Genomic DNA, 22,227 nt, shown 5'->3' on the forward strand with positions numbered 1-22,227 from the left:
CAAATGACCTTTTAACAAGGCACACCTGTTCATTAAAATGCATTCCAGGTGACTACCTCATGAAGCTGGTTGAGAGAATGCCAATAGTGTGCAAAGCTGTCATCAAGGCAAAGGGTGGCTACTTTAAAGAATCTCAAATATAAAATATATTTGATTTGTTTAACACTTTTTTGGTTACTACATGGTTCCATATGTTATTACATAATTTTGATGTATTCACTATTATTCTACAATGTAGAAAATAGTAAAATAAAGAAAAACCCTGGAATTAGTAGGTGTGTCCAAACTTGGTACTGTACATAATATTCATATTTAACTCAGTCATTGAAATTATGACCCCATCCTCAGTAGCCTATTCCAGCAGGCTTTTGGCAAACACAAGACCTTCTTACCTTGAAATCTATTGATTTTGAATGAAGTAGTCTGTCCATTTGAACTAAGCAAGCTGCTAAATCGTTCAGTTTACATCTTGCCTATATCTTGTCTAGGCTACCGTAGACTATCTGAAAGAGATTGTAGGCCTATCAGGAGCTGTAGGCTACCAAGTTTACTCTAAAACCAGAGCTAAATTGAATTACAATCATAAACTCAAATTCTAATCTGTAAATTATGTCTATTGAAATGACAAGTTGATCTCACAAATGGGCAATTTTTAACTGTTTGCATTCTTAACATTTGGCACATAACAGCACAACCAAGTTTTTTTTGCTCAAAAATGCGCAAAGGGGATATATTTACAATTATAAGCCTGGTTCGAGCCCTAAATGCTGATTGGCTGAAAGTCATGGTATATATCAGACCATATATCATTTGTATGACCCAAAAATATTTGTTACTCTTCTAATTGGTAACCAGTTTATAATAGCAATAAGAAACCTGGGGGGGGGGGGGGGGTATATGGCCAATATATCACGGCTCACAGCTGTGTCAAAAATACTGGATTGTCAAAAATACTGGATGTTGTTGACAAGCATATTCAGTTCATATATATATTATTCATATTTCATTCAGTGACTGAAATTACAGTCCCATCTTCAGTAGCCTTTTCCAGCAGGCTATTGGGAAACATAAGCATTTCTTACCTCGGAATCGCCAAACTATTCATGTTACATCTAATTCAGTTTACATCGTGCCTACATTTTTTGTTTTGTTGTTGTTGAATTTGACCCCTTTTTCTCCTCAATTTCGTGGTATCCAATTATTTAGTAGCTACTATCTTGTCTCATCGCTACAACTCCCGTACGGGCTCGGGAGAGACGAAGGTTGAAAGTCACGCGTCCTCCGATACACAACCCAACCAAGCCGCACTGCTTCTTAACACAACGAGCATCCAACCCGGAAGCCAGCTGCACCAATGTGTCGTAGGAAACACCGTGCACCTGGCAACCTTGGTTAGCGCGCACTGCGCCCGGCCCGCCACAGGATTAGCTGGTGCGCGATTTATTTATTTTATTTATTTCACCTTTATTTAACCAGGTAGGCAAATTGAGAACAAGTTCTCATTTACAATTGCGACCTGCCCAGGATAAAGCAAAGCAGTTCGACACATACAACGACAGAGTTACACATGGAGTAAAACAAACATACAGTCAATAATACAGTATAAACAAGTCTATATACGATGTGAGCAAATGAGGTGAGATAAGGGAGGTAAAGGCAAAAAAAAGCCATGGTGGCAAAGTAAATACAATATAGCAAGTAAAACACTGGAATGGTAGATTTGCAATGGAAGAATGTGCAAAGTAGAAATAAAAATAATGGGATGCAAAGGAGCAAAATAAATAAATAAATTAAATACAGTAGGGAAAGAGGTAGTTGTTTGGGCTAAAATATAGGTGGGCTATGTACAGGTGCAGTAATCTGTGAGCTGCTCTGACAGTTGGTGCTTAAAGCTAGTGAGGGAGATACGTGTTTCCAGGTTCAGAGATTTTTGTAGTTCGTTACAGTCATTGGCAGCAGAGAACTGGAAGGAGAGGCGGCCAAAGAAAGAATTGGTTTTGGGGGTGACTAGAGAGATATACCTGCTGGAGCGTGTGCTACAGGTGGGAGATGCTATGGTGACCAGCGAGCTGAGATAAGGGGGGACTTTACCTAGCAGGGTCTTGTAGATGACATGGAGCCAGTGGGTTTGGCGACGAGTATGAAGCGAGGGCCAGCCAACGAGAGCGTACAGGTCGCAGTGTTGGGTAGTATATGGGGCTTTGGTGACAAAACGGATTGCACTGTGATAGACTGCATCCAATTTGTTGAGTAGGGTATTGGAGGCTATTTTGTAAATGACATCGCCAAAGTCGAGGATTGGTAGGATGAGACAAGGATATCCCTACCAGCCAAGCCCTCCCTAACCCGGACGACGCTAGGCCAATTGTGCGTCGCCCCACGGACCTCCCGGTCGCGGCCGGGTACGACAGAGCCTGGGCGCGAACCCAGAGTCTCTGGTGGCACAGACATCGTGCCTACATTTTGCCTAGGCTACTGTCAGTGGTGTAAAAATACTTTAAAGTACTACTTAAGTCTTTTTTTTAGTATCTGTACTTTACTATTTATATTTTTGATGACTTTTACATTTACTTCACTACATTCCTGAAGTAAATAATGTACTACCTTTCCCTGACACCCAAAAGTACTCGTTACATTTTGAATGCTTGGCAGGACAAGAAAATGGTCTAATTCACGCACTTAAAGAGAAAATCCATGGTTAACCCTACTGCATCTGATCTGGGGACTGACTAAACACAAATGCTTTAATTGTAAATTATGTGTTGGGAGTGTGCCCCTGGCTATCCGTACATTAAAAAAAAAACAAGAAAATCGTGCTGTCTGGTTTGCTTAATATAAGGAATTTGAAATGATTTATCCTTTATCTTTTGATACTTAAGTATATTTTAGCAATTACATTTACTTTTGATAATTAAGTATATTTAAAACGTTTTACTAAAGTAGGATTTTACTGGGTGACTTTCACTTTTACTTGAGGCATTTTCTATTAAAGGTATCTTTACTTTTATTCAAGTATGACAATTGGGTACTTTTTCCACCACTGGCTACTGTAAACTATCTGAATTAAGATGTAGGCCTATCAGGAGCTATGCTATAGGCAACCTACATCTATCTAAGCAAACCATGACAAACTTTAATTACAATCATAAACCCAGATATTAGTCTGTAGCCTATGCCTATTGAGATGACAAGTCAATCTCCTAAATAGGCCATTTATTACTCTTTGTAGTCTTAAAATCATATGGCACATAATAATGGCACAATTGCCAGAAAACATTTGTTTTTTAAAAAAGTTTGTCCAAGTATTTTTTGCTCAGAGATTTTGAGATCCTCTGTCCAACATTCATCACTCAAACTCTCCAATCGGATATACAAACTCCCTCACGACGCCAGGACAGCGGAGTCAATCACCACCTTCCGGAGACACCTGAAACCCCACCTCTTCAAGGAATACCTAGGATAGGATAAAGTAATCCTTCTCACCCCCCCCTTTAAATGATTTAGATGCACTATTGTAAAGTGGCTGTTCCACTGGATGTCAGAAGGTGAATTCACCAATTTGTAAGTCGCTCTGGATAAGAGCGTCTGCTAAATGACTTAAATGTAAATGTAATGTAAATGTATATATCTATAGTTATGCGCAAAAGGGAATTATTTACAATTATAAAATGGGGTTCGAGCCCTGAATGCTGATTGGCTAAAAGCCATGGTATAACAGACTGTATACCATGGGTATGACAAAAATGTACTTTTATGTTGGTAACCAGTTTATAATAGCAATAAGGCACCCTGGGGGTTTGTGTATATGGCCAATATACCATGCCTAACGGCTGTATCCAGGCACTCCGCGTTTCGTCAAGCTTAAGAACAGCCCTTAGCCGTGGTATATTGGCCATTTTCCATACCCCTCGTGCCTTATTGCTTAATCATAGCAGTCAAATAAATTAAATCGACAGCCATTGATGGAAAATTATCTGGCGAGTTTAATAAGGACAATTGATCTTTTCTCTTGCGATATATTCAAATGAGTTTATTCGGAAAAAATATTATTTTGATTTAAAAAAACTATTTAGCTTCTAATGTAGTTACAATGTACGTTGATTTGTTGATTTTCCTTCTTTATTGGCTTGATAACATTATGATTTTTTTTTTTTATTGTATAAATGTGGAAACACCTCTCTTGCTGTAAAAAAATGTTGGCCTAGTTTTCAGTAATTTTGGGGGGGGGGGGGGGTGTTCTGTTCATTGGGCTACAGATTTGAGCAAAACCTGGCAACCCTGATTGCTCAGTTGGTGCTTGAGCTTCACAGTTCATACATAATTCATTTGTCATCACACAGTGGAAAGGATAAATTAATGAGAAACTGATAAGCACATTCATACATCCTAGAATTATCCTATGTACATCAAGTGCATTCATAGTACAATTTGATTTGAGTTTTTTTTAAAGATACCAATACATTTGTTTGTCATTTTTCACAGGAGGATGCAAACAAAGACTAAACATTTCACATAAAACACTGAATTTGGTCTCAAACATTGTACACTTCACACACTGCAAAAACTCATACATTTAGAGGTTTTCGGTTGCTTTAAAATCGCAGGAGGTAACATTTTCTGGATTAATAATGGGCTGCTTGTGCTGTGGCTGGACAAGATTTGGGATATAGCTGACCACATCTACCAAAACTATGCTAAACGCACACTACAACATACATATATTCACAAAAACTATACAAAAGTAGAGAAACTTCGATAGACTGAAATATTTTTTAAGTGCTTTTCTCACTATTCAGTTTCCATTTGTGCAAATGGAGTCTACCCATCAAAGTAGTCCTCGTTTCCTGGACCATTCAGTGCAAAATTACAACATTCTGTGGAAGTTGACATCGAGTCACCTCTGTAAAATTGGGATGGAGATTACAAGACATGACATATTGTCAGTCACAATATGGTCAGTAAAGCACCCATTTTAAGTGGAGGAAAAGACCAATACATTACCCAGTTCTGTAGATGGCCCGTCTCATTAAGAAAAACCTATAAAACACTGTTCATCTGGTGTGCAGAGCATTCTTATACAAAGTCATAATTTAAAGCGTTTACAATATAATTTATCAGTGCATTACAGCAATCTCAGACAACAAAACCCTCCAAAGGTAAAAGTCATTTTCACTTCACACTATCACATTTAAGCAAAGAATCTAAAAGTGCAATCCTCAATCGCATATGACCACCTCAGTCAACTCCTATCGATCACTGGATGGTTCAAGAGTCTGATCTGCACCGGAATTACAAGGCTCCTATTAACTCTCTACTTCTCCACCCCTGAAATCTGTAACCATCCACAGTAAATGATACACGTCACCCAAATATTGAAGTGCCCTTAAACAGGATATTTTACGTTCATCATAATCTCCTTTACACATGATCACGTACTCTAAAAAATAATTAAATTAACGGTTTGCTGCTATGTAACAGTTAAGGCAATGTGTGTCTGTCTCTGTGTAACGTGGTGCAGAACAAACCTGAGCCCATGTCTTCTTAAAGCAGCAGACACCTCCCTCCCTCCCTCCCTCCCTCCATAGCCAGTCCCAATTCGCTTCCACCTCTACCCTTGGCCTTAATGATGTGAATAGATCTGTAAGGTGGAGGCAATACAGAGAAAGCTCCACCAGTACACTGATTATCCCAATCCAGACCCTTCAGATTTGTGTAAACATTGAAGGGGAAGGGTTAGGGCCAAGATGGGACCGAATCTCCCCTTTAACTCCCCTCGTCAGCCCACCTGGTGCTCCCCGCGGATGATGTGCGAGGTGAACTGGTAACGGCCCTGGCTGTGGTGCCCACAGACGTTGCACTGGAAGGGCTGGCGGAAGCCGTGGCAGCCCATGTGGATGGTGAACATCACGTGGTCCAGGAAGAACATGCGACAGTGCTCACAGCGGAATGACCGCACCGCTCGCCCCTCCCCGTCCACCACCTGTATAGAAGCCTCCCTGGAGATGGAGGGTGACCCTAAACCGGGGGTCCTCGATCCCTTCACGCTAGTTGGGATGGTGGTGTCGATGGGCACGGGGCAGGCCCTGTCTCCTCTCTCCCTTTCTATGTCTGGGTCGTTGGCCTGGCTGGGGTTGGGATGGAGATGGGTGCGGCTGCGGAGCAGGCCTGGGGTTGGGTAATGTAGATGAGGGAGGAGGTGGGGGTTGTTGGAGTTGCTGGTTGGAGCTGTAACCCTGGTGCTCTGCTGCTCCTCTGCTGTGCTCTCTGTGTCGGACTTGTCTTTGAAATCGTGGCTGGGGCCGTTGCTGGGGCCGTTGCTGGGGCCGTTGCTGACAGTGAGGCTGTGGATGTTGCTGTGACCTGAGGGAACGTTCTTGTGTCCCTCGTCTGCTTCCCGTCCAGCGAGCTCCACAGACACGGCCACATCTCCAGCTCCACCATTGACCTGGGAACCCAGAGGAGTCCGGTGGCTGTAAACAGAGCTGATGACTGGGCTGGAGTCGGACAGGCAGGCAGGGTAGGACAGGGCCAGCTGAGGGGGCTTAGACCCAGGGTCCTCACCACCTCCACACTTGCGGAGGAACCTGCCCCCAATCCCTGCTAACCCTGTAGCACCAGCTTCTCCATCATGGTCAGAGTGCAGGTCCCCATTCTTATCCTCTTCAGGGCCAGGTGATAGTTCATAAGGTAGATCACGGTTGTTGAGCCTCATGTGCTTTTCTCCTGTAAAGAAAAGGACACATCAGTGTTGACGACCTCAGGTTCATAGGACTGTATCATGATGTTAAAGCAATGTTGGGCTTCAGTACCTTCAGGAACATGGAAATATATAAACAGGAGAAAACTCACCCAGAAACTTCTGTGGTGTGGACCTCTTTCGTTTGGTGACGCTGTTGACCAGCCTGTGAACGGAGGACTGTTTTTCAGTGGACGGCTGGAGGACAGGCTCTGGCTCAGGGATCAGCTCCATGCCTGGGGACTCCTCCCCTACACAAAACACAGGAGACTGTTCAAATACATTGACATAATACTGGAAAAACAGTCTTCTGGGTCACAGTACATTGACTGGGCCAGTGAGCTCAGATTGAACTAACACAACATGAAGGCGCAAAGTGCATTTCAGCATGTTTGTGTCGTGTGGATGATGACAGAGTCAATGTGTGTTACCCTGTACATTTCACATTACGATGTGTGTGTATGTTACCCTGTGTAGTGGGGACAGTGCTGAGTGCTGGCTGATGGTTCTGTAGACTCTTTAAGTAGTTGTGGCTGCGTTCAAGGTGTTCCTCCAGGGTACTCTGCTGCTTGTAGCTACGACCACAGTAACTGCATTTGTAAAGTTTACCCACTGTCAGAGAGGGCACTGCAGCACAGAAACACAGCAATTCATGGGTCAATCAATGGGTAAATGCATCCTTCTCTTTTGGTCTGTTTTGGTAAAATGAGGTCTACAAAATATAATAATAATAATAATAATAATAATATTATTATTATTATTAAAATATGACACAACTACTGATTGTTTCCTAGGGAAGTTAGTTATTCCTGCAAGTAAGTCAAATAAAAAGATACATGTAGTTGTGCATAATTAGAGTTTTATTCAATCATTCAGTACTAGTTCATGACCTAGTCGTTACACTATGTACTCCCCCTTCTCCGTGAATTCCCGAAGTTGTTCTCTGTTCGACGCCTATGACGTTAAAAAACACTCAACTTTCCACCGCAACGTTCCACCTTACCAAGCAGTCGGAGAAACTGACGTCATTTCACCGAAATCCGACGTTGTGCAAGTTTGCTTTCTTCGAAAATGAACCTATTTGTTCAGAACAGTAAGGCAGAGACCCACCAGGGCCTGCCTGTCTCTATCAACAACTGTTGAATGCATGTCTACATTAAATTGAAAAACACCAACAGGACATCCTGTTTTGAATACTTTTAAATGTCATTTCTTGCACATGTGGTAACTTACATTCCTGTAAAGACAATAGTTATCTATTTCCTCTGAGCCCCACTCTAGTGCTAAATTGACTTTTCTAATGCAATCACTTGCATTGTGCTATAGATTTGTACTTTTTCTAGATGCAATATGATAGAAATGTAGTATGAAGTGCAGACACCTAATATTGAAGAATTGATGGTATTACAATACTCTTGCATTACATAGTGAGCTAATACCTTGTTACAACACAATGGGACTGAGGCTGGTAGAGGCACTATTCCCCATCTGGTCCCACTTAGAGCCCAAATGGTCTCACCAGTTTCCTGGCTTGACATTAGAATGCAGGCTACTGTGTCTTACCAGTGTGTGTGCGGATGTGTCCAGAGAGTGCGTCCCGGCGGCGACAGGCGTAGTTACAGAAGGGACATTTAAAGGGTTTCTCTCCGGAGTGCAGCTTTGTGTGGCGCAGCAGGTTCCCTTTCTGGGTGAAGGAGGCTCCACACTGGTTACACTGGAATGGACGCTCACCTGACAAAGTACACACACACACACACACACCTCGTTATTCATGTCAATACTACCAAGTTGTAGCGAGGTAGTCGGTCCATATCGAATCACCATTTTTACAGCTAAGCCAAAGGAGTGTGGTCTATGAGGTCTAACCTGCAGTCTATCCATCCTCACCTGTGTGGCTGCGTTTGTGCACTGTTAGTACATTGGGCCCGATGCAGACCATTCCACACACGTCACATTGGAGCTTACAATTGGGCAGTCGGATGGGACCGGCAGATGCAGGCTGAGGACTGGCCAGCTCCCCGTAACCCTTTCCTGGTCCTCCCCATAACCCACTCCCCTCTTCTGTCTTGTCCCCTCTGTCATCATCCCTCTCTCCATCTCTTCTCTCTGGCTGTGGAGAACCTGCAGACTCATTGTCACTGTAGAGTTCTACCTTAATGGTGCTCACTAAGGAAAGTGGAGACGCTTTGTCAATAATCATCAGAGCTTAGCATACGGAAACGTATTTCTTAAATTGCACCGAAGTAAATCTTTATATATTGAAATACCAATAAAAATGTATCATATGGAAATAATTCCTCAAGGGAGATAACTGCCAGTGTTCTTTCAGTCAGTTTTGCATGTAATATATTAAATACAGTACAGTCAATTAGGTTACCGAGATCATGGATAGGAGACAAACATTGAGTATACAAAACATTAAGAACACCTGCTCTTTCAATGACATAGATTGACCAGGTGGATCCAGGTGAAAACTATCATCCCTTATTGATGTTACTTCAATTCACTTCAATCAGTGTAGATTAAGGGGAGGAGACAGGTTAAAGAAGGATTTTTAAGCCTTGAGACAATTGAGACATGGAGTGTGTGTGTGCCATTCAGAGGTTGAATGAGCAAGACAAAATATTTAAGTGCCTTTGAATGGGTTACGGTAGTAGTACACCCGTTTGTGAAGAACTGCAACGCTGCTGGGTTTTTCACACTCAACTGTTTCCCTTGTGTATCAAAAATGGTCCACCACCCAAAGAACATCCAGCCAACTTGACACAACTGTGGGAAGCATTGGAGTCAACATGGGCCAGCATCCCTGTGGAACACTTTTGACACCTTGTAGAGTCCATGCCCCGATGAATTGAGGCTGTTCTGAAGGCAAAAGGGGGGAGGGGTTGCCACTCAATACTAGGAAGGTGTTATTAATGTTTTGTTCACTCAGTGTATAGCGATGACTGACCACTAAGAGATCTGTTTGGAGAGGACTGTTTACAGTTTGGAGTGGTCAATGTTGGAACCCTCAGACCTCCACAGAAATCACCTCGCTCCTTTGCCGATTCTCCTCCACTGCCTGTGAAGACACGTACGTACACACACACACACACACACACACACACACACACACACACACACACACACACACACACACACACACACACACACACACACACACACAGTATGCACTTGTATTTCATGTATTGAACCAGGCCTAAATATAATTAGACGGATTGTGTTACTTCTAAAAAATAATTTTTGGAATAAGACTTGGTAGAACAAGAAACACCCACTGTTTTTTCCATACCTGACATATGTGAAAATCCATTGCAGTCATCAGCATTCATTCTCTCACCAGCTGACTATGGCACAGAGAGAAAAACAGACAAGTCAGAGCAATGATGTGGTCCCACTCATGAGATATTCTAGCATACAACAATCGTTCATCTTGAGCATGCTCACTTGTCATTCAAATTGATGCCATTTTGGGTACAATTGTATGATGCTCACCATGTTAAATCTATTCTTTATGGCAGCTTTCTTTTTCAAATATCTGACTGCAGTAAATGCAGTAATAGATTGTTTGACACAAGTTTGTATTGTCTGTCTAACTGGCAATTTTCTCTAGTCTATCTAGATCACCTATACTCAGTTGCCAGGAAATGCACAGAAGTTCAACATTTATAGTCAGTGCTGAAGTGTGACACTTGAACTCTCCTCCCTCCTCCACCACATACCCAGGAAATGTGGAGTACATGTTTTATCACATTTCTATGGTTTATCATCATGATAAGTAAACCAATCATAGCATTGTATTATTTTCATGTATTTTAAATGTTACATGGATCTTCTAATCAAACCCAAATGTAACATTTTGGTTACTGAGTGATCCTAGTGGGGCCAATATAAAGCTATCCATCCATCAGCAAGAGGATGGAAGGTCTACCCCCCAGCCTTTGGTACCGCGGGTGCGCCAATCATATTAATAGAAGATATTCATTGGGTGAATTCATTATGGAAACCGTTAACTCTTTAGATCCAAACCGAGCAAAACGAGAGTTTCTGTTGGACAAATTCAAGTAGGTCCCTCCCCTTTTCGTTCCGTTTAAGAAACGTTTTTTAACAGAATCGGCGGAATGAATATACCCCTGACATTCGTTTCGTGTTGCCATGTCACTGTGCTGGCTTTGATGGAACAAGTTGATGATGGAACGTGACAGGTTAATAAGGACGCGATAAATAAATATTGGTGCAAACAAGCATTAAAAGTCAACACAAATGCCATTTAGATGGGCACTTCCCCGATTGATGCAGCTGTCACCCGAAAATGACATGTCAGTCAAACTAGCGGAATAATGTTTCTTCTGAGACGTTGCTATGGCACCCACCACCCGACGTAAATGCTGTCCACCTGAACTAGCCCGAAACATATCCATGCTAAAATGTCACTTTCTTTGACTAAACGCTGTTGTTAACAAGTGCATCACCCTCTTCCTTACCTGACGAACGACTATTGTTGTCGTTTTTAAATGTCAGAATATCTGTTTGTTGTCTCTGGCGACGGCAGCATCTCCGGATATAAATTTTACCTGACAACTTCCGGGCCCATATTGGGCCCGATGCAATCCGGGATCCTTGGGACGTCCATAAACCATTGAAGTTGAAACGTAAAATGGGTAAGAGTTATGGTTTATAGGGTAGGGACGTCCCAAGGAACACGGATAGCACTGACCGCTGGCATACAGGCCGAATAGCCTACAACAGATTGGGCGCGTTCCTCTGCCCAGGCGTTGCTGACGCATACCAGGTCTTACAACGCCTGGATAGGTTTTACCCACTGGCTAACAACATCAAAAGTTATAGCAATTTGGTGCCCGACTGCACAGTCGATGACGTGGCACGCAACCATTAGTTGAAACATGCAACTTCTAGGGAAGACGACTATAACCTGATCAGTAGCCAGTGATTGCCGAAAACATCGATGCACAAGCTAATTAATAAAGATGTGGAAAACAGCAGATTTATTGAGGCACCAAAAAGTACATATTTTAAATCAGAAAGGTGTGATGTTTGGGTACTGGTCTAGAGAGCATTTTTTATTATATTAATTGACAGTCATTATAGTTGGCGTTCTACAATTCACCACAAGATGGCAGCAATTTATTTTTTGTCATTATAAGAGAGCAGCCATAATATTGGAGTCACTATTATCAAGAAGTTGTATACAGAACATATGTTTTAACATCAACCCCAATGTACAGCTGTCTAACAGCTTGAAATTGTTTACAATATTGCTATGCTGCTGTAATCCTGTTATAAGAACCTGTGTGACATGTTTGTCTGAGAAAATAAAATACATATCATAAAAAAAAAAGAGAGCAACCTGGCTACGACAAAATGTAATCTGCATCTAGAAAGTATCCCTTCTTGGCTTGGATAAAACACATTATGACAATTGATCCTGTGAGCGGACGACCAAGTCCGTGCCACGTCATTGGCATTTGGGTTGACGGGTCGAGCAGGGAAATCATTTATTTCGATGCAAAGGCTTCTGTCCTCTGAGCAGAGTCTCATAGGCTTCTTGGATCTGTATAAACATCTTCTGTGCCTCTTCCATCTTGCTGCCAGGGTTGTGGTCTGGGTGCCACACCTTCACCAGCTCTCTGTAGCTATGTGTTATCTCATCCATAGAAGCCTCCTTATTCACTGACAACATCTGAAACACAACACAGACCTGTACAGCATGGGGCAGGCATAGTAGGGCATGCTCATTGAAATACAGAAAATCGAGCCAACCAGCAGCATCAATAGGATTTGACTGCATTATTGCTGTTGTAACCGCACCAGAGGCAGCCACATCGATTGGATATTGCTATGGTAACTACCCCAGGGGCAGCAACATCAATGGTATCGACCCCTCTGCTATAGCTCAATGTTTCAATGTTACACAGTCATACTCACTTGCAGTGCCTCTCTCTCCCTCTGACTGCGCTCTGTGAGCAGGATCTCCAAAACCTTCCTCCAGCTCTCCTCCGAGGGGCCCCAGCCCGTGAAAGCACCCAGTATCCTATTAGTTTTAGTTTAGTTCAGTTTAGGTTTGAAAGATACACATTATACATCGAACCAGAGGAGGCTGGTGGGGGGAGCTATAGGAGGACGGGATCATTGTAATGGCTGGAATGGAATTAATGAAAAGGTATCAAACACATCAAACATATGGAAACCACGTTTGACTCAATTCTATATATCCCATTATAGCCATTACAATGAGCCAGTCCTCCTATAGCTCCTCCCACCAGCCTCAGGACTAATCTTCCTGGGTTCATACTCAAACATAAACAAGAACAAAATCCTATCCCTAAAAAGATAAATTCAGCAACTTCTTAAAGTTATATTTGATTGTTTGTATGTTTGTTTGTTTGTTTCTAGTTATGGTTGTACCTGTAGGGTAGCAGCAGGAAATACTCCACCACCGAGCGGAGCCAGGGAAAGAACCAGAACATGTCCAGCAGGGCTGCCACACAGTCAGACAGGTAGTAGAGAGTGGCTGTGGTGTTGTGGAAGATACTGTATCCCAGTGGAGCTGAGAATGCAAGCCAGACGAGGGCCAGACGGTAGAGACGAGGACCTATAGACAACAGGAAGAGACACATATGGATACAAGTAACACGATGTTACTAACAAGGAGGAGAATTGTTGATTCAGCGTTAGACACCAAGAGAAAATTGTGTTTTTTTTATGACTGAAAACATAGGAAGGACAATATTTTCTACTACTCTATAGATATAGCAACAGTATCTGCATGTCTTCTGTAGTAATGGCCTCCAGGGCCAGCAACGTCAATTTTTTTATAAAAAAAAATGTAACTAGGCAAGTCAGTTCAGAACAAATTCTTATTTACAATGACGGCCACGGAACAGTGGGTTAACTGCCTTGTTCAGGGTCAGATTTTTACCTTGTCAGCTCAGGGAGCTCGGTTACTAGTCCAACGCTCTAACCACTAGGCTACCTGCCGCCCCTACTTTATAGATAGTACTTGCTGTAAAAGGCCATCATAGGCAGGTTTGGGTGGACTTTGGCCTATTGTAATAGTGGAACATATTTGGTTGGAGATTTCAAATCATGGGCCATGGTCTACATACCCAGTTCTTGTTGACTCCCAGAAGATGGATGGGTTTTGAACCTGCGGTGCTGTGACGCTGTGACACTGGCAGCGATACTGATGGGCAGAGGGGAGATGGTGCTGCCATAGAAGATAGGGGAGGTGATGACACAGGCGATGAGGGTCTTGTGTAGGTCAGTTGTCTGCTCTCCCACACTGGAAACCAGGTGGACCCCGGCGCCCACACACAGTGGCAGTACAATCAGGTAGAAGAAACTCAGTGAGTTCAGGCCGATCAGTGCCACCGTTCCGAAATAGATCCCTACGGAAATCTGACCAGCAAATCTGGCAACGCTCACAGGTGGAGGTCTTGCTATAGGGTGCCTTTTGCTATCTCTTAACCCTCCTACTGTCTCCCGGTTGGCTTCTCCCACATATGCAGGGATACGAAAGAACTCTCTGGCCCAGCCAACTCCAAAGCCCCCAAGGGTTAGCATCCATAGCAGGGCATGGCTGTCTCTCCCTAAGTACAGGTGATGAAGGCCCAACGGTCCACCCATTGCCCATAAGGCATAGGTGACAGTCACACTTTTCGTCATGATGATAGGATGGATAGGATCTCAGTGGATCAACGTTTGGACTATAGAAGAAAAACAGTCATCCTTGAAGACGAGAGTCTGCGTTTCATAAGCAAAAAGTTGGTTATTTATGAAAGAAGGTTAACTCAGTCACATGCTGAAAGTAATGAGCAAAAACGATGACATACGAGAACATACACAGCATTCAGGGAAATACATACACGTCTTCATTGAAGGAAATAAATATGACACACATTGTAACTATGTAACTGTTATCATAGCCTAATTATGTAATTAGCACTGAACAAACATACAAACATAACATGCAACAATTTCAAAGATTTTACTGTCTTACAGTTCATATAAGGAAATCGGTCAATTGAAATAAATTCATTAGGCCCTAATCTATGGTTTTCACATGACCAGGAATACAGATATGCATCTGTTAGTCAAAGACACCTTCAAAAAATGTAGGGGTGTGGATCAGAAAACCAGTCAATATCTGGCGTGACCACCATTTGCCTCATGCAGCGCGAGACATCTCCTTCGCATAGAGTTGATCCGACTGTTGATTGTGGCCTGTGGAATGTCGTCCCACTCCTCTTCAATGGTTGTGCGAAGTTGCATAATATTGGCGGGAACTGGAACACACTGTTGTACACGTCGATCCAGAGCATCCCAAACATGCTCAATGGGTGACATGTCTGGTGAATATGCAGGCCATGGAAGAACTGGGATATTTTCAGTTTCCAGGAATTGTGTACAGATCCTTGCGACATGGGGCCGTGAATTATCATGCTGAAACATGAGGTGATGGCGACGGATGAATGGCACGACAATGGGCCTCAGGATCTCGTCACGGTATCTCTCTGCATTTGAATTTGCATTGATAAAATCCAATTATGTTTGCTGTCCGTAGTTTATGTCTGCCCATACCATAACCCACCGCCACCATGGGGCAATCTGTTCACAACATTGACATCAGCAAACCGCTCCCCCACACGATGCAGTACACATTACGCTGTCTGCCATCTGCCCGGTCCAGTTGAAACCGGGATTCATCCGTGAAGAGCACACTTTCCAGAGTGCCAGTGGCCATCGAAGGTGAGAATTTGCCCACTGAAGTCAGTTACGACGCCGAACTACAGTCAGGTCAAGACCCTGGTGCGGACGACGAGCCCACAGATGAGCTTCCCTGAGACGGTTTCTGACAGTTTGTGCAAAAATGATTTGGTTCTGCAAAACCACAGTTTCATCAGCTATCTGGGTGACTGGTCTCAGACGAAGAAGAAGCCAGATGTGGAGATCCTGGGTTGTCATGGTTACACATGGTCTGCGGTTGTAAGGCCGGTTGGATGTACTGCCAAATTCTCTCAAACGACGTTGGAGGCGGCTTATTGTAGGAAAATGAACACTCAATTCTCTGGCAACAGCTCTGCTGGAAATTCCTGCAGTCAATTGCACACTCCCTCAAAACTGTGGCATTGTGTCGTGTGACAAAACGGCACATTTTAGTTTGGCCATTTATTGTTCCCTGCAAAAGGTGCACATGTGTAATGAGCATGCTGTTTAATCAGATTATTGTTATGCCACACCTGTCAGGTGGATGGATTATCTTGGCAAAGGAGAAATGCTCACTAACAGTGATATAAACAAATTTGTGCACAACATTTTTGAGAAATAAGCTTTTTGTGCGTACGGAACATTTCTGGGATCTTTTACTTCAGCTCATGAAACATGGGACCAACACTACATGTTGCGTTTATATTTTTGTTCAGTGTAGCTCTCTGAACATTTGTTAATGTTTAGGAATGGGAAGAACGAAGGGACAGAATAAGAGATAAAAGATCAATAATACACACTATTTTTATAAACAGTAAAAACAGTACACTTTGGGTGCTACCGATCCATAACATGATAACAAAGCTGGACTGATAAGAACAAGAATATGCCGTTTTCATTGAACAAAATGAATCACTGCAGTATATCAAATTCTCTATGAATTTACTGTTGATAGACCACAGAATGTACCATTGATTAGACTTACATAAATATGATTTTGAGTTATTTTGTAAAAGATACAAACTTACGACACAAATCAATCTTGGCAGTACAAATTCTTCCGTGGTTTAGAGATTGTTATTGCATCAGTAATGGACTTTGGATGGTGACAATGAAGTTGATAGGCCTTCTGGGCCCTGAATAGGCACAATAAACTTGATTCACACTTCCTGGATAACTGCAATGATAAAACAGGCGTAAATATGGTAATTTGGGACAGAATACTTTCAATGTTTTAATAGTGGTGGAAAGTAAATAAATGTGTGTACATGCATGTTCCTGTCAATATTATGCTTCAGAAATGTATTATTTTATTCTAGTAAAATACTTTGACAAAAATATCAGGGTCACACTGTGTTCAATTTGCATGAAACGATGCTTGGACCAATCAGCTCACAGCGAAGTCTCATCTGCCAATCACAATATACCCTAGGGAAATATTCAACCAATCAATACCAGATTTTTACATTTAATTGGAGAGGTGCGGTCCCCCCCACCGCCACCATGTTGTGTTTGGAATTAGCTGTGTTCTAATCTACTGTCATAAATGGAACTGTAAATTCGAATCTTGAACAAAATGTCAGCAAGAAAATACATCTAACCACTCTCCTGGACCGCTCTCCCCTTTCTCCACCCCTGCCCACGGCCCGCCCCATATGCTTAAAACGCACTGAGGACCGTGATGCTTGCTAGTGGAGTTGAAACAGGGGTACATGACCGTAGTTTTGCCATTAGTGTAGGACAAATGTAGGTAGCTTGCCACAATGTTCTAACCGGCGAGAGATGTTTTGTTGTTTTATCCCCCGGTCACGGCGCTTTTAGCCACGTTTTATGATATTTTAACCCATGCGTTATGGTTTCGTAGGATGGAAGTAGACGACGTGTCGGTTAGAGAGCAGCTTTTCCACAACAGAGTGCGAGAGACGTTTGTAAGTAACTTTAAACCTCATATAAAAGCATTTCAGCGAGATGTTCATCCGTGCTAACTACATTGTGGAAATATTTGTAACTATTGTGTGTGTTCAATGAAAACCATGCCATTGATGCAGTGGTGTTAACTACTGAAGTACACATACTGATTTTTTTTTTTTTTGTGGGGGTGTATCTGTATTCCGTAGGCTACTTTACTATTTATATTTTTGCTAACTTTTACTTTACTACATTCCTGACGAAAATGATGTACTTTATACTCCATAGATTTTCCCTGACACCCAGAAGTACTCGTTAGATTTTGAATGCTTAGGACAGGAAAATGGTCATATCCACGCACATTATCAAGATAACATCTCTGGTCATCCCTACTGTCTGATATCTGGCGGACTCACGAAACATAAATGCTTCGTAAATTCTGTTTGTACCCCTGGCTAAACGTAAATCTTTTAAAACAAGACAATTGTGCCGTCTGATTTGCTTAATATAAAGAATTACAAATGTATACGTTTACTTTTGATACTGAAGTATATTTAAAACTAAATGCTTATAGGCTTTAATTAACTCAAGAAGTATTTTATAATAACTGTAGTCATATGTTATTGCGGGGGACCCTACAGCTGGTACTGTGTGTGTGTGCCTCCAGCTGGTCATTATCTAGTAATGTAGCTGAGGCATAGCCCAATATTGGACTAAAGAGCCTAAGTTAGTCAAAGCACCTTACGTGTTCTGTTTAAAGGGCGATTTTTGGCTCTGGAAGACAAAACATCCAAATTCTCCATCTAAACGTGAATTGTTTTTCAATTGCGGTACGGTTCTAGAAACATAAATCCCTCTACTTACATATCATATAAAAACATAATTTCACTAATGTACACTTACTGTACACCAAGTTGGGAGTTAGTCACCATTATTCGCGTCACATTCTAAGAACGAGTCGAGTCGCAAGTTTTTTTCAATCTTAAGCCAAAAAAATAATAATTTGATGCATGTAACAACTTGCTCAACGACAAAGCTTTGTCTATTTTATTGAGGCTACCAGACTGCCCTTTATATTATTTTGTCTACAACATATTTATAATAAGGGTTCCGTTGAGAAAATTGGACCTCCCTGAAATGACAATGGATAGCACTTACCATACCATCCCTGAGTGCTTGAAAAAACAACAACAAATGACCCTCCCCTATACCCAAAATAATTAAAACAAAGTGGATAGCAGAGAACATGTCTACCGTTTACCCCCACTTCTTGAACAGACCAGAGCCTTGGATGTGCAGTTCTAGAAGCTGTTCTCTGTCCTGCAAGCATTAGGCTACATGGCAACGCAGGAATTCTGATGGTTGTGGGTTTGCAGACCATCGTGGACAAGAGTAGGGGTGTAAAGATCTCCTTTATAGTAAAAGCATTGCAGAAATCTATCATTGTATTTGCAGGTCTGAGGATAAATGTAATCAACATTTATTGCAATTCTATGTCATTTTACATATAAGCATAATCTTTTTTTAATGCCACACAAATGACTGAAATTGCAGGCCAAGAATGGACAGAGATAGGCCTGTGTGTTCATAGAAGCATATTTCTCCAATGCCAAATCAGTGTCTTGTTTGTAATGAAATTGTCCCTGTTTGCAAATAATTACACCTGAGACATCATTGGGAATCTGAGCATGGTACTTTCAAAAGTTTGGCCTACATTTCCACCCCCGACACAGTATGCTTACCGACATTTAAGCTTTAACTGCTGGCTACTCTTCCGCGGCGTAACCCAATGAGAGAAGATTACACGTGTATCACCTAAATGCTGTCTGTGTTTGAACATCTTATATTGTACAGAAAGTGAATAGTCAATTGATGGTGACAGAATTATATTTCTTCCCAAGCAAAGTACATTTTCTGTCTCCTCTGCTATAGATGGTTGTAGCTGTCTCTGAATGTCAAAGAAACCAAACATTAATATCCCCATATGCATCATAGTCGTGTCTTTCCCGGATATTAAACAGCTTTTTTTGAAGCACAAAGCATTGTGAAACAGCAAAGTTATCGATCACTTTATATAATAGGATCTGTTTTATTTTCTTAAATCTTTAAGTAACGATGGGTAGGCCTGTGCTTTCTGCCATTTTCTTTGACTCCTGAACTGCCACTGTAGGCTTACATAGTGTGCTGCCTAACCAATGGCTGTGCTAACAAGTTTTTGATCAGCAAGAGCAAAACCAGCTGAGGCTCGTGATCAAGACTATACATTTTAATTTAAAAAAAATTTAACCTTTATTTAACTAGGCAAGTCAGTTAAGAATTTGTTCTTATTTACAATGACCGCCTAGGAACAGTGGGTTAACTCTCTTGTTCAGGGGCAGAACGACAGATTTTTACCTTGTCAGCTCAGGGTTTTGATCTAGCAACCTTGCGGTTACTGACCCAACGCTTTAACCACTAGACTACCTGCCGCCCCAAAGACTAAGGAGATTGTGGACAACAGGAAAGGAGGACCGAGCACGCCCCCATTCTCATTGATGGGGCTGTAGTGGAGCAGGTTGAGAGCTTCAAGTTCCTTGGCGTCCACATCACCAACAAATTAACATGGTCCAATCACACCAAGACAGTTGTGAAGAGGGCACGACAAAATCTATTCCCCCTCAGGAGACTGAAAAGATTTGGCATGGGTCCTCAGATCCTCAAGTTTCTACAGCTGCACAATCGAGAGCAATCCTGACGGCCTCCGACCGCAAGGCACTACAGAGGATAGTGCGTACAGCCCAGTACATTACTGGGGCCAAGTTTCCTGCCATCCAGGTCCTATACCAGGCGGTGTCAGAGGAAGGCCCTAAAAATGGTCAGACCCTAGTCATTAACTCTACCCACATGTATATAAATGATTGACTCTGTACCGGTACCCCCTGTATAAAGCCTCGCTATTGTTATTTTACTGCTGCTCTTTAATTGTTACTTTATTTCTTATTTTTGGAGGTTTTTTCTTAACTAAATTGTTGGTTAGGGGCTTGTAAGTAAGCATTTCACTGTAAGGCCTACATCTGTTGTATTTGGCGCATGTGACAAATAACATTTGATTTGAATATCCATTGTGGTGAGTAATGAAGCCTTGTTTTATTTACACCATCCCAGCTATCTTAGCTCTGTGCTTTTCTGAGCGTGCACTTCGAAGGCTATGGATTGTTTTATTGTGACTAGAGGTCGACCGATTATGATTTTTTTTTCAACGCCGATACCGATTTTAATTGGCTGATTTAAAATAAATATAAAAATATAGATATTTTTTTAAATTAGTAATAATGACAATTACAACAATACTGAATGAACACTTTTTAACTTAATATAATGAATCAATAAAATCAATTTAGCCTCAAATAAATAATGAAACATGTTCAATTTTGTTTAAATAATGCAAAAACAAAGTCTTGGAGAAGAAAGTTAAAGTGCGATATGTGCCATTTAAGAAAGCTCCTTGCTCAAAACATGAGAACATAAAGCTGGTGGTTCCTTTTAACACGAGTCTTCAATATTCCCAGGTAAGACGTTTTAGGTTGTAGTTATTGGAATTATCGGACTATTTCTCTCTCTACCATTTCTATTTCATTAACCTTTGACTATTGGATGTTCTTATAGGCACTTTAGTATTGCCAGTGTTGGTTGATAGGTTTGAAGTCATAAACAGCTGATGGCAAACGCACAAACGTGTTTGAATGAATGCTTACGAGCCTGCTGGTGCCTACCATCGCTCAGTCAGACTGCTCTATCAAATCATAGACTTAGTTATAACATGATAACACACAGATATATGAGCCTTGGGTCATTAATATGGTCGAATCCGGAAACTATCATCTCGGAAACAAGACGTTTATTCTTTCAGTGAAATACTGAACCGTTCCGTATTTTATCTAACGGGTGGCATCCATAAGTCTAAATATTCCTGTTACATTGCGCAACCTTCAATGTTATGTCATGATTACGTAAAATTCTGGCAAATTAGGCGGCCCAAACTGTTGTGTGTGTGTGTGTGTGTGTGTGTGTGCAATGAACGCAAGAGAAGTGATACAATTTCAACTGTTTAATATTGCCTGCCAACCTGGATTTTTTTTTAGCTAAATATGCAGGTTTAAAAATATATACTTCAGTGTAATGATTTTAAGAAAGGCATTGATGTTTATGGTTAGGTACACATTGGAGCAACGATACGCACCGCATTGATTATATGCAACGCAGGACACGCTAGATAAACTAGTAATATCATCAACCATGTGTAGTTAACTAGTGATTATGATTTTTTTTTTAATGAGAAGTCTAATGCTAGCTAGCTACTTACCTTGGCTTACTGCATTCGCGTGACAGGCAGACTCCTCGTGAAGTGCAACGTAATCAGGTGGTTAGTGTTGGACGAGTTAACTGTAAGGTTGCAAGATTGAATCCCCCGAGCTGACAAGGTAAAAAATACAGATTTCTGATTGTTATGAAAACTTGAAATCGGCCATTCCGATTTAATCGGTCAACCTCTAATTGTGACCACACCAGACCATTAGGAAATAAGCATCAGAAAATGCATCCCTCCCTACTCCGTATCAAAGGCTTGGTCTGACAAACTATGTTTGCTGGAAAATAGCTGCTGGCTAAGGATGCTGCTGGGACACGTAGTATTTACTTTATCGCTCTTTACTTTAATTGCTGTTTGATCTGGCTTTTGAATTTGGCGCATTTACCGGCGTCATGGTTTTGTCTTCGCCCAATGTTTTTCGTTCAGCTTTTTGCAGCACCGGTCTGGTAAGTTTGAACGCCCCCTCTACTCTCGACAAAAGCTTCTCCCGGGTGGGTATTACTCCTAC

The 22,227-nt window shown here is 41.8% G+C and overlaps 3 protein-coding genes across 5 annotated transcripts in view; 1 reads left to right on the forward strand and 2 right to left on the reverse strand.

Annotated features, from left to right (window-relative positions):
- Positions 1-5,589: 5,589 nt before the first annotated feature.
- On the reverse strand, positions 5,590-10,359 carry LOC135528474 (zinc finger protein Eos-like). Its single transcript, XM_064957581.1, has 8 exons — positions 10,232-10,359; positions 10,029-10,083; positions 9,687-9,797; positions 8,624-8,902; positions 8,300-8,467; positions 7,205-7,363; positions 6,850-6,987; positions 5,590-6,723 (listed from the first exon to the last, which is right to left on the reverse strand). The coding sequence occupies exons 1-8, from the start codon at positions 10,232-10,234 to the stop codon at positions 5,777-5,779; spliced, it is 1,860 nt and encodes a 619-aa protein (XP_064813653.1). The 5' UTR covers positions 10,235-10,359; the 3' UTR covers positions 5,590-5,776.
- A 1,356-nt stretch (positions 10,360-11,715) lies between these two features.
- Positions 11,716-16,591, reverse strand: dnajc22 (DnaJ (Hsp40) homolog, subfamily C, member 22). 2 transcript variants are annotated; one of them, XM_064957593.1, is made up of 5 exons: positions 16,492-16,591; positions 13,864-14,500; positions 13,163-13,349; positions 12,683-12,788; positions 11,716-12,437 (listed from the first exon to the last, which is right to left on the reverse strand). In XM_064957593.1, exons 2-5 carry the CDS (start codon positions 14,420-14,422, stop codon positions 12,249-12,251), a joined length of 1,041 nt encoding a protein of 346 aa, XP_064813665.1. In that variant the 5' UTR covers positions 14,423-14,500; positions 16,492-16,591; the 3' UTR covers positions 11,716-12,248. The 2 variants fall into 2 exon arrangements, with proteins under 2 accessions (XP_064813665.1, XP_064813666.1); XM_064957594.1 differs by having other exon boundaries at positions 13,864-14,463; positions 16,492-16,564.
- Positions 16,592-17,016: 425 nt separating this feature from the next.
- The window catches only part of lmbr1l (limb development membrane protein 1-like), a 37,119-nt gene continuing 31,908 nt past the window's right edge, over positions 17,017-22,227 (forward strand). Inside the window, exon 1 of one of the 2 annotated variants that reach the window (XM_064957582.1) lies at positions 17,017-17,391. In XM_064957582.1, coding sequence (XP_064813654.1) covers positions 17,329-17,391 — 63 coding nt within the window. In that variant the 5' untranslated portion in view covers positions 17,017-17,328. The remainder of the gene's footprint in view (positions 17,392-22,227) is intronic. The other variant, XM_064957583.1, reaches the window with a different exon arrangement.

Source organism: Oncorhynchus masou, chromosome 33, assembly GCF_036934945.1.
Source record: "Oncorhynchus masou masou isolate Uvic2021 chromosome 33, UVic_Omas_1.1, whole genome shotgun sequence".
Taxonomy (NCBI): Eukaryota; Metazoa; Chordata; class Actinopteri; order Salmoniformes; family Salmonidae; genus Oncorhynchus; species Oncorhynchus masou.

Excerpts from the sequence above, each read along its gene's own strand:
- LOC135528474 (XM_064957581.1), bottom strand. Across the intron at positions 9,798-10,028 it reads TGGATTTTCACATATGTCAG|GCAGTGGAGGAGAATCGGCA; the intron begins GTATGGAAAAAA and ends GTGTCTTCACAG. Across the intron at positions 8,903-9,686 it reads TCCAAACAGATCTCTTAGTG|TGAGCACCATTAAGGTAGAA; the intron begins GTCAGTCATCGC and ends CACTTTCCTTAG.
- dnajc22 (XM_064957593.1), bottom strand. The coding sequence starts at position 14,422 with ATGACGAAAAGTGTGACTGTCACCTATGCCTTATGGGCAATGGGTGGA. Across the intron at positions 12,789-13,162 it reads TTCCTGCTGCTACCCTACAG|GATACTGGGTGCTTTCACGG; the intron begins GTACAACCATAA and ends TAAAACTAATAG. Across the intron at positions 12,438-12,682 it reads GGGAGAGAGAGGCACTGCAA|ATGTTGTCAGTGAATAAGGA; the intron begins GTGAGTATGACT and ends GTTGTGTTTCAG.